The 16,798-nt window shown below is 37.2% G+C and overlaps 2 protein-coding genes, 1 long non-coding RNA gene and 1 pseudogene across 3 annotated transcripts; 2 read left to right on the forward strand and 2 right to left on the reverse strand.

The window, feature by feature from the left end:
• Nucleotides 1-941: 941 nt before the first annotated feature.
• Nucleotides 942-2,507, forward strand: LHCA1 (chlorophyll a-b binding protein 6). The gene is made up of 4 exons (XM_021977079.2): nt 942-1,243; nt 1,495-1,597; nt 1,759-2,047; nt 2,151-2,507. Exons 1-4 carry the CDS (start codon nt 1,044-1,046, stop codon nt 2,300-2,302), a joined length of 744 nt encoding a protein of 247 aa, XP_021832771.1. The 5' UTR covers nt 942-1,043; the 3' UTR covers nt 2,303-2,507.
• Nucleotides 2,508-6,377: 3,870 nt separating this feature from the next.
• LOC148292544 (uncharacterized) lies at nt 6,378-10,673 on the reverse strand (annotated as a pseudogene).
• Nucleotides 7,648-9,672, reverse strand: LOC110772642 (uncharacterized). The gene is made up of 2 exons (XR_002529130.2): nt 9,457-9,672; nt 7,648-8,032 (listed from the first exon to the last, which is right to left on the reverse strand). It is a non-coding gene; the product is annotated as an uncharacterized LOC110772642 (long non-coding RNA).
• A 3,506-nt stretch (nt 10,674-14,179) lies between the features above and the next one.
• LOC110772632 (sorbitol dehydrogenase-like) lies at nt 14,180-16,439 on the forward strand. Its single transcript, XM_021977089.2, has 6 exons — nt 14,180-14,514; nt 14,666-14,733; nt 14,869-15,105; nt 15,357-15,647; nt 15,729-15,916; nt 16,060-16,439. Exons 1-6 carry the CDS (start codon nt 14,376-14,378, stop codon nt 16,250-16,252), a joined length of 1,116 nt encoding a protein of 371 aa, XP_021832781.2. The 5' UTR covers nt 14,180-14,375; the 3' UTR covers nt 16,253-16,439.
• Nucleotides 16,440-16,798: the final 359 nt, after the last annotated feature.

Consider the following 16,798-nt stretch of genomic DNA (forward strand, 5'->3'; position numbering starts at 1 on the left):
AGATTAGACATTATTCAATTCACGTTGTTTAATCGCCGAATGTTTAACTAGGATCATGAATCATATCGAGTCATATCCTCTATCCCACCAAATCAGCACATGCAATAAAGCATCACATGGGGTTGCTGCGTATTTTTCTTCAATTCAATAAATTCCGCAATTTTGACAACAACAAAAAAAAAAAAAAAAACTATATATCCCACCAAATCAACTATATATGTATCTAAACGTGACACGATTATTTTGGGAGTTTTCACACTAAAATGGCAAAAGATTATATTAGTTAATTAGCATATAGGGACATTGTTGGGTTAATTAAATGAGTTTAATATGCTTCCAGCAAATTTTTTTTGAACAATAATGACAATGTAAAATGCGCACTAGTATACATGACAGGTATGTTGAGGATGTTTTGGACCTAAAAGAATTGAGTTAAATTAAAATGTTACTTATAAATGAAAGAATTTCAATCGTAGAGATTCGATGAAATTCACCGAAACATCCATGTCAATCAATGTGTGTAAACAACTAATCTTAGCACTTTAATTAGTCAAAGAATTGTATGCGCGTTCTTTTGTGTTTTCCATTTTAACTAAGCTAGCACTTTGCTTTTTCTTCATCTTGAATTCTTGATGCATAATTGAAGATAATGGCAAAGAGAATTCAATGGCAAGGGTAGTTTCAGTCTTCCGTTTGCTAAGCATTTTACCATTTCACCCTTAACTTCTGTGCTTGCATATGGGTTAGATTTTCATGCAGAACTCAACCTCCACCACACATATAAGATTTGACCTATCAACTGGGGATATTCCACACATGGCCACCTATTTGGATTGACAGAATCCACGTGGCCCAATAACAGAGCACAAGCAAGCAGCATTAGCCAATCACAATCCACATTTGGATTCTTCTATATCTCCCACAAGTTGTGTACCCTCTACTACTAGTATTCCTTGCCACTCCTTCCACCTCCCATATTCTAAGTCTCCCCTTCTTCTTCCTCCCACAGACCAAAAATCTTGCAGGCATTCATTTCTTCATTAATGGCTGCCAACACTTTGATGAGCTGTGGCATCGCCACCACAGCCTTCCCCTCAGTCCTCTCATCCTCCAAGTCTAAATTTGCCACCAGTGCAGTCCAGCTCCCTAGTGTTGGTGCCAATGCCTCCTCCAGGTTCTCCATGTCCGCTGATTGGATGCCCGGCCAGCCGAGACCTCCTTATCTCGATGGCTCTGCACCCGGGTAACGAAATATAACAATTCAATAATGTTATAGGGTCATCAAATATGTTTGGTATCTTGTTAGATATAAATAAGGTGCAGAGCTAATTTAGATTTGAATAACTTAAATAGTTCGAGGTCATTTGGTGAACGAAATTTGGTGACCCTAGCATGCTAATTACTTTGGAGAAAATTTATATTAATATTTCCAATACTTTGGAGTTTATGTTAGTTTGTGACATTGTATTAATTTGTTGCTTGTTGGGGTTTCAGTGACTTTGGATTTGACCCACTTCGGCTAGGAGAAGTGCCAGAAAACTTGGAGAGGTTCAAGGAGTCTGAGCTCATTCACTGCAGATGGGCTATGCTTGCTGTTGTAAGTACTAAAACTTACAAACATTTTCATTAAAAATTCGATCAATTTTGTTCCTTAAAAAAAAAAAAAAAAAAAATCCTGCAATTTTGTTTACTTTTTTTAAAATTGAATTTTATTTACTTTTGAGGACTAATTAAACTTGCAAATTACAACTTTTGCAGCCAGGGATTCTAGTACCAGAGGCTTTGGGATTGGGCAACTGGGTAAAGGCACAAGAGTGGGCTGCCGTTCCAGGAGGCCAAGCCACCTACTTAGGCAACCCAGTTCCATGGGGCACATTGCCTACAATTTTGGTCATCGAGTTCCTTTCCATTGCTTTTGTAGAGCACCAACGCAGCATGGAAAAGGACCCTGAGAAGAAAAAGTACCCTGGTGGGGCTTTTGACCCCTTGGGCTACTCTAAGGACCCTAAGAAGTTTGAGGAATACAAAGTCAAGGAGATCAAAAACGGTCAGTACACATATACCTAGTCTCTTGTAATTACGATATTTTATGTTGTTAGACTGTGAATATGTAGATAATCTAATTACTAGCTAATTTAATGATTGTGTAGGCCGGCTTGCATTGTTGGCTTTTGTGGGTTTCGTTGTTCAACAATCGGCGTACCCTGGCACCGGACCTTTGGAGAATTTGGCCACTCACTTGGCTGACCCATGGCACAACAACATTGGGGACGTCATTATTCCAAAGGGGATTTTGCCTTGATTATCCCATGCAATATTTTGATTTACACCCACTGTAAAAATTAAAATTCCATGTAACCGTATGCAATGAATCCGAACATCTTGTCTTTGGCATGTGTGAGTGAGTTTACAAGCAAACTTTTACCATCCCCCTTCGTATCTTAGATCTATCTAAAAGAACTGTACTTAAGATCGTTATTGAATATATCAGTTAGTTCTTTTCTAAATCTACTTCATTATTCTTCAGTGTGGTTCTTTTCTCTTTTGATATTTTCCATTTTCAGTATCACTTTTCTAATTAGTAATGTTACTCTTATGATGATGACTTTCTATTTAATTTGCATTTGGGGAGATTTGACTGAATGCCCGTTTGACACTATTTATTTGGGGCCATAAGTGATTATTTTAAATTTTTTGAAAGCCCAGCTTGTTTGGTAAGAGATAAAAAAAATCACTTATATTGTGAATAATTGTTGAGAGAAAGCAATTAGGGAAAGCTGGTACAGAGTTGCTTTCATTTTTGATTATGCGGCAATCGATTTTGAGAGGCGCTCGAGTTTAATGAAAATTTCATAATTCCAAAAATAACCCCATATATTTTCACGATCGTGGCTCTTTCTCCTCGTTCTTCTACTTCCCATCGTTCATCTTCACGCCTTCTCTTCCACGTTCTTCATGCCATAGCTACTCTTCTCATTCTCTTCGTTCAATTTTTCTTGTTGGATCGTTGAAGCACTCTCTACACACCACAAGAATCAAGTAATAGACATATTATGTTAATTTTTCTTGTCAAAGGCGGAGGGATATCTACATGTACCAAACATATTTAACAAAGAAATATATAAGTGAAAGTGAAATTCTTTTTTTTTTTAACCAAACACTTGAACAGAAAAGTCATTTCAACATAATGGTCTTTTTAGTCATTATACATAGTTCACAACACTTTGACACAAAAATTTACCAAACACTCAAAACTGATTATTGTACCAACAACACTTTTGACAAAAAGTTTACCAAACGCTCAATTGATTTCTTTCACAACGGATTTCTCTTACAGCAAATATAACATCGATTATTTTCACAGCACAACAATGCCAAACTGGCCCTAAGAGACGTGTTTTGAAATGCATGACAGAAAAGCACCCATAGATAAATGTGTTTAGGACGATTATGATTTTTGGGGGCATTGAACCCTATGAGAAGGGTTGTAATTTATGTATCGAAACAAAATAAAGACCATCGATGAATAGGAGAATGTTATTTTATTAATGCTTGCATTACAATTAGCTGGTAAAACACACACAAACGACTCCTTCATCAACCTCCACACATTGGGAACTTGCATATTGTGCCTTGAGCTGAGCAATACAGTCTGCTTGACAATCAGCCTCGTTACAGGTAGACGCATCAGGAGAAGGGGCTGGGCTTGGAGTGAAAACTGTGCGCACAGCCTCAACACCAATGTGTTGGTTTGGAGCCAACAATGTCATGAGGACCAAAGCAAGCACCAATGTCAAACGCATTGCAGCTTTTCCTTCCATTGAAAAACTTGAAGAAAAAAAACACACAAAAGTTTATTGAGAGACTGTGTCTTGATGGGTTTTGGTTGATGTGTGAATGGACTGTAATGTAAAGCGTATTTATAGGATTTGATGGATGCTTATTATGGAAAGGTATCTGTTTGGTGGATTCAAATATGAAAGTACCAAATATGTCTACCTTAGCTGTGTACTAAAAATATTGGTAACTAACCAAGGTGGTTGGTGTGAATGGTTCGGCACTCTCATTCCTTAAGAGAGGTCAGGGGTTCGATCCCTGCTCTCGTATGGAGTCACCACTTTGGCCAGCACTTTACCCCTTACGGGCCAACCTGGTGTGAGCGGGGATTAGTCTGGGTTGTGGTTAAGGCTTAAAGGTGCAACCCATAGTTGGGGCCCATCCAGGACCACCTCGTGGTTCAGACAAAAAAAAAAAATATTGGTAACTATTTTTTAGGGTTTCAATGCATCCGATGCACCACACGTGATTCTAATATGATGCATTAAATTCACTCAAATTATAATACATGTACATATAGTACATTGTGTATTTACACACACGATAATTTCTCATAAAGCCCATGTCACTACAAGAAAAAGCCATTTAATAACGAGCATTGTGCGTTGTTGAAGGGTATTAACAACATGCAGCGCACGTTGTTGAAGCCGATGTCGTTGCATGTTGTTGAACACCTCATTGACAACGTTTGTATGTGCGTTGTTGTTACATTTTTAACAACAGTCTTTGCACGTTGTCATACTAAATATCATTGTTTTATGGGCTTCTTAGATCTAGGTCCAAAACGATTAGCTGTCATTGGGTTTAGTCCACACGTTTTTTGTTTTAGATGTAGGTCCTTTGACATTTATTACTTTTTTTTTGTGTCGATTTTACCCTTTGATGTAAATAAGGAAAACACGTTGAAAACATAAATTTAATGCATTATTTCCTTGTAATTGCATTTCAGAATATAAATTTTGAATTATTTCCTTGATAAATCGTGTTACCTATAAGTTAGGAACATAAATTAGAAGACTACCTATAAGTTAGATACAAAAATATACAAATAAAATTTTATGTTACATATAAAAATTAGAACATAAATTACACATTGTCGAAAATATGAAGGAAAAAAAAAAAACACATATATACCTATGCAATAGGCAACAAGACAATATATCTACACAGTAAACAAATGCGTTTTTTCCTTTGTCAAAACATTTAGAGTTCAAAGGAGCATGATTGTAGGTAAAAACGTGATTTTTGGGATATGTTTGCTATATTTTCCTTTTCTATTCAATGCCAAATGTTGTAAATAGCTAATTATTATGACACAAATTACTATTATCTGATTCAAGTTATAAGGGGCAACATTGGAACAAAAATGATTTTAAAAATAAATGAATAAAAAGATTACATAAATTAAAAAAATAAAATAAATGTAATCCTATGTGGCACAAAAGTCAAAGGACTTAGATCAAAGTCACCAAATCCGAGAATTAAACTCAACTCCTCAATGGGAATTTGGATCTATATCAACTTTTCTATTGTTTTATTATTATTTTCAAATTCGCCTTATCAACAATATAGTTCATTTGTAAACTGAAGCTTTATGATAAGTAAAACTATTTTCTTCTTTCCCAATAATAAGATAACACATAATAAAGAATTTTCATTCAAAAAATAACTCCATACGTATTACAATGATCAATAGATTCATTGTCAAAGTTACACTTATCCAAATGGAAGTAGAAGGAAATTGTATGCAGTTTTGAGTTTCCACTTTTTAAAACTCTGTGTTTGCAGAAACGTTGTCAAATGTGGGAGTGGGGTGACTCTGTTATGTGCAATAGATCTAAGCAAATAATTCTAGGACTGCTGAGGAGAATTAACAAGTTGGAAGCAGAAAAAAAGAAAGGGAATTCAAAGCTGAAAAACCCATGATTTGGGTGTCATTGTGCATGTTTGGGGTTATTATGTGCTTGATTTCGAATGAAGATAAATGCACCAATGGGAAGGTGTAGAAAGGGATGGGTAGTTGGCATTTTGGTTTAGGGTTATAAAGGGATGGGTGCACTGCTTGGCATTTTGTAAGTTTTTATAAGGGTTAGAAAGAGATGGGTGGTTGGGATTTTGTAATGGTTAGAAAGGGATGGGTGTTTGGGGTAGAAATAGATGGGTAATTGGCAATTTGTAATGGTTAGAAAGAGATGTCTAATTGGCAATTCTGAGTGTTGTGACCATTGTAATCACTGTAAGAATTGTTTTGGTGAATGAAAATACAAGCTGTCATTTTGACCATTGAAATAGTAACTATCACACCAAAAGAACTGCACTTCAAAGTATGCCAAAATACAACATTTGAATTCACATGTGATTACATCAAAGCTGGTCCAAATTCAGTTTCAAAAATACATCTTCATCCATTCACTTCAAATAAAAATCAGTTCAACAATATACTAGCAAATAGATTGCAAACCAAAATGATCCAGAACACCAAAATAAACATCATAACTCTTCAACCATTCACTTCAAATTGTTGACTAAACTCTCCATGGCCTTATTCGTTTTGCTGGAGATTTTAACCTAGGCCTTTTTGGAGAAGTTAGCATTGGTTGAGGTTGTGAACTTGAACCTTGATGAGCAAATATTCTTTGGGCAGGTTGTGAATGAGCTTATGAACTTGAAGGTTTCACAAGTTGGGAACTTGAACCTTGGGCAGGTTGTGAACCAGCAAATAGATTGGTCTTCCTTATGACATGGGGGGCATGAGCTCATCTTTTCACTTGTTGCAAGCATAGATCCCTTAAGCCTTCAATGATGCAATGATTGATTCAAAACATACCACAATAATCCAAGAACTTACATTAAACTTTGGTCTGGCCTGAGTTTGTTGTTGTTCACTCACAACACCTCTGCCTCTCATAACACCTCTGTCCCTGATAGTTGTTGTTCCACTTGCAGTTGTTGTTCCACTTGCATTGACACTTGCAGTATCAACACCTCCAGTACCAGTTGCAGCTCCTCTTCCCCTTGCACCTCTTCCCCTCACAGCTCCTCTTCCCCTTCTACCGCCTCTTGCTCTAGCACCTCTAGGTTGCCCCTTCATTGTCAATAACAACAAATCACATATTAACATTGCAAAAACAGTCCAATCACATGTTAACATAGCCATTTTCAACAAATGAAATGTGTAAACAAATAAATCAAGAACAATTCTAACTTGTCCATTTTGGGGACAACCAGCAAAATTGTGACCTTCTTGTCCACAGTTTCGACATGTCATTACAATGCCATACCTTTTAAGTTTTGTTGCCCCTTTTGGTATTTCATCAGGTTCTTTATTTCTGCTAAGTTTGGGCCTTCCTGGTTGGATGCGATAAAGAGGTGGCTTGATACGTACATGCCCTGTTTTTTTCAATATGCTTGACTAGGCATTGGAGATATATAGCCCTCATAAGGGCTAGTTTGGCATTGCTGTGCTTTTAAAAAAAGTTGCTTCTGCTGTGCTGCGAAAATAATCAGCTGTGAAAAAAGCAGCTAGGCGTTTGGTAAACCAAATGTGAAAAATTGCTGTGAGTTGTCAAAGTGTTTGGTAAATTTTTTTCAGAAGTGCTTTTAGTATGTATAATGACCGAAAAGGACATGATGATGAAACTGTTTGTTTTTTTCTTCATTCTTTTTCTACTTTAAAAAAAGAAAACAAACTTCACTACATAAATTTGTTTTCTTTTTTTAATTTACACATTTTTGTAATAAAAAATTGTAATCTACAATTAGCACACATATATTACCATAAATTATAAATTAATATTGTAACAAAAATAGTTCTAAATATTGTTATATTAATAATAATAATGTGTTTTGAGGGCTTTGTAGAGGGTTAGCATAACAAATATACAAAAATTGTTCAATTTTAACATGCCCAAATAGATCACTACAATATAAAAAAAAGCTAATTAGATGCATTCATTAAATTTGTAGCGATGCTATTTCTCAATGCTTCCATCTCTTGTGTTCCATTGTCATGAAGACTATGAAATTCTTGTTGCACATCAACATCCTCACCTATCTCTTCACTTAAGATATCATTTGAAGCATCAAAATGTCTATCACGTTGGGCATGCCTCCTTATATAATTATGAAGTGTCATTGTGGTTATTCCATGTAGCTGGAGCTTTTGATGAACTTCCCACATTCTTTCCCATCCTTACTAAAGAAATATGTGTTGAGTATGAGAAATAGATAATAGCAAATAATTGTCGCAATATACATTATACTGAAAGCATAAAAATAGCAAACTTTCCTTTTCGTACAGATATGAATATTCATCTATATTATCCACTATATGGTATATGTTTGAAAATGATAACAACTCCCAAGAAAACTTCCTTAAACCCACTTCTCAATCTCAACAACAGACAAAGAGTCCAAGCATGGAGTTATCCTAATGATTCATGAAAGAAAACCAACAAGAAGACGAATCCACACATGAAAATAAATTGATCACCTTCACAATTGACATAAGAACAAGAACTACATAATTTTCCTAATCTTTAACATATATTACTTGAGGAACTAGCTAGCCTATTCTCACCCGAGGAGACAAAGATAACATAAAGTCTTAGCCAATATTTCCACCAACACAAAAAATATAACTAAAAGGAAGAACTTGAAACCATTACCCAATCAAAATTCTTCTAACACAATAATAAAGTCCACCGACACTAACAAAAAATAATAATAAGGAAGAACTTGAAACTATGACCACTAAAAATTAAAAGCTTTATTTACCAAAAATTTTCTAACACAACAATGGACGACAACTTAGATGGAATAGCAGTTTCAAAGAATAGGATTTTTTTTTTCTTTTCATTCTTGAGAAAAGAGAAGCCACCAGATCTGGAGCTAATGGCTTCTTCACTCTTTTCTTGTAGTTCAAAGGAATTATGTTTGAGCTTGAAGACAACAAGGTTAGGACAATGGAAAAATCAACACGGGACTTGACTTGGGCTATATATATATATATATATATATATATGATTGCAAACCATCAATATCAGTGAGATTCTAGTTCTACTACCCAACCCGCAGCCCAAATATAAGTCTCTGCTCAACCACTTCACCGTAGAGGCTTATGAGTAACAGCGGCAACAACCAAATTACATTGAAGAATCACTGAAGAATAACAATAGCAAAAATACACTAAAGTGATGAAATCCATTAATTATTTGATTACTTTTGTTCTTGAGATTTTGGAACCGTACCAAACTACACAATGAGTAATAAATCTATGAACAATGATGGTTGGGTAATCTAGAGAAAAAAAAAGCATATAGGACAGATATGTTTCAGAGAAACAGAAACAGAGAGAGAAGTATCTGACCCAAAGGCCAATTGAAAACCCTAGACCAAACTAGGGAGGAACCTTGCCAAAAAGCAAGGAGAGACAAACCCAGTACAAAACTAGGAGCAAAACTCTCTCTCTGTCTCTCTGTCTCTCTATCTCTCCCGTGTCTTCCCCCTAAAGGCCCAAGAACACAAAGCCCCCAATCTCATAGAAACCAAACAAAAAAACCTAATTTCATAACATATATAAACCCAAAAATCATAAATGTAATGGGAAGATGAACTCACTGATGAGTAGCTGATTGTTGTTAGCAATTAACTTCCTTAATTGAGATGGAATTTTGAGATGCAGGGGGAGGAAGAAGAAGAACAGTGAGAAGAGCAGTCTGTGAGAGTGAAGGTCAGAGAGTGTGAAGGTCGCGAGATTATAGAGGGATAAACGTTGTCATTTTGTGAAATATTTAGGGGTATTATTGGAATAATGAAACTTTCATTAATGAGAAAACCGGCTCTTTTTTTAAGCAGCTTTTGAAAGCTGGGTATTGGCGACTTTGAGTTTTTGCTTTTTATGATGAGTGTTTTTAAAATAAGCGTGTTTTTTTGGGTTTACCAAACACCCAACTCATGCCAAATTTTTATTAAAGCTGCTTTTTAAAAAATTTAAGCGGGGCCAAACGCCACCTAAGCCCTATCATATGCCGGCCTTTTGTAAAGTGCATGCGCAAAATCCAGAGGTCTGTGCTCACTCTTTGCTATTGCAGCCAAGGCATGTGGACAAGGAATTCCACTTAAGTCCCATTTTCTGCAGGTACATGTATGCCTTTCTAAATCCACAACAAACATAGCTCCCAACATGCTATTAACTTGATACTTCCCCCCACCAGCATACGAAGCTATGCAGTGGCCACTTTCAATTGAATTCTTTTCCACAATAGCAAATATCCTTGGACCAACCTCATGGGGCCACACTATCTCTCTAAGTCTAGCCATTCTAAGCATAAAATAGGTTCTAATTCTCTCCAAAAGAGTAACAATGGGCTTATCCCTTGCTTCTAGAATTGCAGCATTAAAACACTCACACAAGTTGTTTAGAAGTATATCACACTTTGGGACTGTACTAAAGTGTGATCTACTCCAATGAGCAGCTGGTCTCTCCTCAAGCCACTTATAAGCTGCCTCGGATTGACCCAACATCTGCTCCATTTCAACTTCAAATACAGGTATTGTTGTTGCCCTAGCTGCTGCCCACAACCTCTGCTTCAAAGCATTACCAGTATGGCCTGTAAGCTTGAAATTATTGTGCAAGTGCCTCACACAATGCCTGTGCTCAGCATTGAGCATCAAAGCATGAAGGGCATTCCCTAAACCCTTTTGCTTATCAGTAATGAAAATCCACCCATTGCCATTTTGAATACCTACATCTTGAAAGAATATGTCAAAGAACCAACTCCAAGTCTCTGTGTTTTCAACTTCAACAACAGCAAAAGCAATTGGATACATCCCATTATTTCCATCAACCCCAACTGCACTTAGAATCTGTCCTGGATGAAAACCCTTAATATGGCACCCATCAAAACCCACCACTGCTCTACATCCTTCCACAAATCCTTTTTTAAGTGCTCCAAAACATATATAAATCCTCTTAAAAATAGGATTCTCACCCTGCAAATCAGTCTTCACAATGACAGTACTTCCAGGGTTATTGCTCTTTAACTCCTCACAATAATCCCACAACTTACCATATTGCTCTTGAATACTACCTTGAATTCTAAGTTTTGCAAAACTCTTGGCTTTGTAAACTTGAGCCTCAGTTACATCTATGGCATATTGTTTCCTTATTAACTTCATGAAATCTGTCACTTTCATATTGGGATTATCTCTTAACTCCTCATCAAACCTCTTAGACAGCCATGATGAAGTGGCATACTTGGTTCTTTGCCTCCTTCCACATGTATGCCTTGGAACATATGTCTTAATCTTTGTAGTTGGACCTTTCCCCACATGAGAAGCATACAGCATCCATGGACATGGAACCTTTTGTTTATTATCTCCTTCACATTTGAGCCTCACCCACTTCAATGGCCTTGCACATGAAACTGCATAATACCTTATTGCTTCCTTACATTGCTCCATGTTCGTAAATTCCATTCCCAAATGAAATGTTGGCTTCAGCAAATCAAATTCTGTAAACTGCTTAAACCTAGGAGCTTTTCTTCTGCGGCTACGGTTTTTCACAACTTCATCCTCATCAGATTCTTCATCAAGACTTACAAGTTCGTCGGTATTGTAGTCTTCACTATCAACCTCACCAGGTTCTTCATTGTATTCTTCATTTTCTTCATCAACTACATGTTTATCAAACAAGTTATCATCCTCTTCCAAGACTGTCTTCAACCCTTCTTCATCTGACTGCTCAAACTCAGAGTCAATCAACTCAATGTCTGTCTCACTATCATCATCTTCAGCCTCATCATCTTCACTGTCATTTGCCTCATTACCTCCCTCATTATCTGCCTCATCATCACCATCATCATCTAAATCAACATCCACTTCTACAAACTGGTTCCCCAACTCACCAACATCAGTTTCAGTTTCAACTTCTACTTCCAACCCCAATTGTGGAGTAGATGCAGATGCCTGGCTCTCTGGGAAATGTGGTTGATGCTTATATGAGAGATATAAGGGTTGAACTTTAGAGGTAGGTGTATGCTCCACAAACTCAACTACATGGGCATCTACTTTAATTGGAACAAATCCCCTTCTTTTGTTCCAGTAGTGGTACTGTATTTTTTGATGCTCATATCCTAAACAGATAGCAACATCAAACAGGTCAAGCATCGACAGGTGGTCAGCATTACAGTTGTCTGCCCATGTAACCTTACCCTGAACATACTTCCCCTCTAAAATATAACCTCCATGGTGAATTTCTAGGGAGAACAAATCTGGATCACCTAAAAAAAAAAAGATATATAAAACCACTATTTTATCACACCAACTTATCTTTACTACCCAACTACCATTCTAAACTTGAAATTGACTCAGGTCCACTGACAATTAGGCAGATAAAACAACACAAATGCTTCGGGACCACAAGTATTTCCTATTCAAAAAAGCATATCAGACAACACCACAAAATGTACAAACAACCGACAGACCAAGGACCACACAAGCTTAAACAATTTCAAATTGGGAAAAGCGATTACTTACTGTACTTGGGAGGAGGCCCTCTGTTCCGCACCTGCAGAGGCAACACATCTAGACTCATGTTGTGTCGAATCAACAGAGCCAAAAGAAGCTTTATGAAAAAGCTTTCAGATTCCCTCGATATCATCCCTCTCCAACCTTCGATCCTTTTTCCCGCCCTCGAATCGGTACCTTTCTAACCCTACCAATCTGAAAGTGATGTGCGAAGTGTGTGAGAGAGGTTGAGAGAGGTTGAGAGAGGTTGCTAATTCAATCCGCGCTGAATGACGAAAATAACCCTCAACATATAGTCAACGTGGGTCAAATAGACGGATTAATAGATGAAATGTTCGAATTTTGACGGTGGGGGGAACATTGATAATAAAATTTAATTCGAGCCTTTAATTTGCTAAAAAAAGGTCGGGGGGTAAATTGAGAGTTATGTCCAAGTTCGGGGGGCAATTCGGCAGTATACCCTAAAATAAATGAATATAAATGTTAATAGGATAAAAGAAATCATATATCTTACTAAGGGTTAGTGGTTAGTAGTAGTTATTACTAAGGGTCAACCTTTAGTAATGGTTATTACTAAGGGAATCCCACTAGTAAAACAAATATTTATTACTATTTGGAGGGTGGTAGAACCGACACTTTCCCATTATATAAGTTATCACACTGTGGGCAATATAACTGCACCGCTATTCAAGATATAATAAAATGGGTTTTAAAATCACACCACCAATTTTATTACAATAATATATGTTACAACGTGATGGGCAATGGAACTACATCACCATAAAATAATAGGATGGGGGATAAAACTGAGCCATTCCAAATTACAATATGAAAAAATAAATTAAACAAACATAAATGAAACAACATAAAAATTGTGAGAATACAAAAAAGAAAGTTTGCATGTTGTCATAGTAGTAAAGTGAGAGCATATGACAGAGAGGAGATAGAGAAATAACCACATAGCGTTTCGCTGGGAAAATTTAGAGGTAAAGAAGAGAGACTATTGTGCTGATAACGTGTTATAAAATAGACAGAGTATGAAAGTACCACTGAATATTGGTGTGGGATTATATTTGCTCTTGTGGTATTACACTGATAGAATTTTCTCTCGGATAAAACTTTCTAACTCTCAAAGTTCTCTCACTTTTCTCTTCGGATTGGTGTATCTTCTTCTTCGGCTGAGGATCCCTTTTATAGGGAAAGTTACAAGAGCAAAGCAGTTAATGTTTTGCATAAGAATTGGAGGTGAAAACATTTCACCCACAAAAAACGCTTTTTCACTTACATCAATCTACTATTGCATGCACATAAAGTCTTTCTTGCTACATCCACGCACACGTTTCACAACACCCGCAAAAAATTTCGGATAGTTTTTTCACCAACATTTTACCGTAGTAAAGTGATATAGTTTTGACAATGTGCATTGCGTGTTGTTGAACTTCAGATACAACAACACGCAAGGATGCGTTGTTAAAATATCCCCAAAATTCCATTTCTATAACGCGCACTACTTGTTGTAAGCGGTATAACACAACACGCGCGCTCCGCACGTTATGGAAAGTCCAATTCCACAGCGCGTAACTTACGCACGTTATTTGTTAATAACGTGTTATCGTACGGTATTTTTCTTGTACTTGTACTGTGTGTTTGACTAATCTAGATGTGTTTGGAAAAATCTAGCCAAAAGTGATGTAATGGATGATGGTTGAGTGTGGCAAGGAAAACCCTTGCATGAGATAAGAACAAGCCACCCACTTACGTACGTAGTAAAAAACAATACCATTGATTTTTCTGGTCTAGAGCAAAGCTTTTTCCTATAAAATGAGTGCTTAGTCTATTTTGAAATAATAAGAACAATAAGGTGTGCTCATTTACAGATGTGCGACCATAGTATAGATTTAATAAAGTTGCAGGCCATCACATTTCTCCATCTACATCTCTCAACACAGGCTTCAAAGACTGGCATAAATTAATCCAAAGCAGCAAAAACAGAAAAACAAAGATAGCAAATGGGAAAGGGAGGAAAGCCTGATGAAGGTGATGGCTTTGGAGATGCAAGCAGAGATGGTGTTGAACAAAAGAACATGGCTGCTTGGCTTCTTGGGGTTAACACCCTCAAAATCCAACCTTTCAAGCTCCCTAATCTCGGTACCAATTTGTTTTTTTTTCTCAAGCTTTAATTGGATCACTGTTTTTTAACTCAACTTCTTTCACATTTCAGGTCAAATTATTATTTGTGCTGTTATCCTTTTTGCCTAATTGACTTCCTGTGTTCCTTGTTCTCTTGGGATTTCTTTAGGACCCCATGATGTTTTAGTTCGACTCAAGGCTGTTGGCATATGCGGCAGTGATGTTCACCACTTCAAGGTCCCCCCCTCTTTCCCTTCTTGCAGGCACACTGCCTTGGTCAATTGTAACCCACTTCTTCATCGGAAATTCGATTGTTAGTCAATTGTAACCTAATTGACTTACTGTTTTGATTGTTGTTTGTTACTATTTCAGAACATGAGATGTGCAGATTTTGTGGTGAAAGAGCCAATGGTAATTGGCCATGAGTGTGCTGGGTTCGTAGAGGAAGTTGGGAGTGAGGTGAAGCATCTGGTGCCTGGTGACCGTGTGGCACTAGAGCCCGGCATCAATTGCAAGCGATGTGAGCTATGCAAACAAGGCCGATATAATCTATGCCCCGAGATGAAGTTTTTCGGGTCCCCTCCAACTCATGGTTGCCTGGCAAATCAGGTACTCATGTATTTGCAGCATATTATATGCCAGTTGTAACTAGCACAAGATGACACGTGGAGCGTTGTAAGCTTGTCACATGACTGGACTATAACCCTCATTACAGTCTAAAATGCATTTAGGTCGGTCTGTGAGTTGAAATAGTACAAACAACAACACTCACTTTGAGATACTATAGCTTTTTAGTGGGCAATTCAAATTTGAGGCAGGTGTTTGAGATACATGATGTTTTCTTATATTTTATTTTACAGGTTGTCCATCCTGGAGACCTGTGTTTTAAACTACCAAACAACGTGAGCTTGGAGGAAGGGGCAATGTGTGAACCCTTAAGTGTTGGTGTTCATGCTTGTCGTCGGGCTAATGTCGGTCCACGAACAAATGTTTTGGTCATGGGAGCAGGACCTATAGGACTTGTTACATTGTTGGCTGCTCGTGCCTTCGAAGCATCTAGAATTGTCGTGGCGGATGTGAATGACCATCGTTTATCCGTTGCAAGGGCTCTTGGTGCACATGAGATCGTCAAAGTTTCCACAAATATCGAGGTACATGATGTTGTTACATTTTCAGGGTTTGTAAGGTGACATCAACCCTTTTTTCAATGAGTTATCTAAATTATTTTGAAGGAGGTTGCTGAAGAAGTGGCTAAGATAAAAGAAGCTATGGGAACTCGAGTGGATGTAAGCTTCGATTGTGCAGGGTTTAATAAAACTATGGCGACAGCTCTAAGTGCTACTGGTTCCGGTGGCAAAGTTTGCCTTGTGGGAATGGGGCAGAGAGAGCTGACTCTCCCACTCACTTCAGCTACTGCCAGGTATAAATTGATTAATTTATTAGTTAAGTTTGTAAAACTATTAGTATCGTATTTGGTGTCACATCTCTAATAGAGGTATGAGACATGACTCACTTGTGACACACATTATTTGTATTATTTATGATTTCTTGATTTTAATACAGAGAGGTCAATGTGATTGGAATTTTCCGATACAAGAACACATGGCCCTTGTGCCTTGAATTGTTGAGAAGTGGTAAGGTTGATGTGAAGCCCCTGATAACACATCGTCTTGGATTCTCTCAAAAGGAGGTGGAAAAAGCATTTGAAATCAGTGCTGGTGGAGGCAATGCCATTAAGGTCATGTTTAATCTGTAAAATTGGCTCAGGAAATGGAGCCAATCTTTGGTGAAATTTTTGTTTTGCTTTGTTTGCCCAATAATTGGGGTTTGTGGTTGGGTGTTGTACTTATAATTAGCCCATTTTAAACCCATCTAGTCGGGTACTTTCTGTTGTAAAAAAACAACTATTGAAAGGAAAAAGGAGATTGACCGAAAAAAGAGAAGGAACATGTTCTTATGTGATCCCAAAGCGCACAAATACAATCAAATCTTCACGAAAAAACACCTATTGAGGCTTAGATGACCATGTGAAATCTTAATGTTTATCTTTATGGAGATTTCAATAAAAAAAAAATTCAAATTCTGAATTTTTTTTTTGTTTCATTACAAGCGATTGGGGGAGGGGGGTTTACACAAATATTCATTAAGTGTCTGGGGGTTTTGAACCTCTACTCACATGGGTAGAGGTGAAAGAGCCCTAAAGACCAAGTTATAGTCCCTTATGGGGCATTTTCTCAAAGGTGGCCTGAAAAGCAAAGAAAATATAGAACAACTTTGAGTAGTGAAGTTTTTTTTTTTAATT

Source organism: Prunus avium, chromosome 8, assembly GCF_965620075.1.
Source record: "Prunus avium chromosome 8, drPruAviu1.hap1.1, whole genome shotgun sequence".
Taxonomy (NCBI): domain Eukaryota; kingdom Viridiplantae; phylum Streptophyta; class Magnoliopsida; order Rosales; family Rosaceae; genus Prunus; species Prunus avium.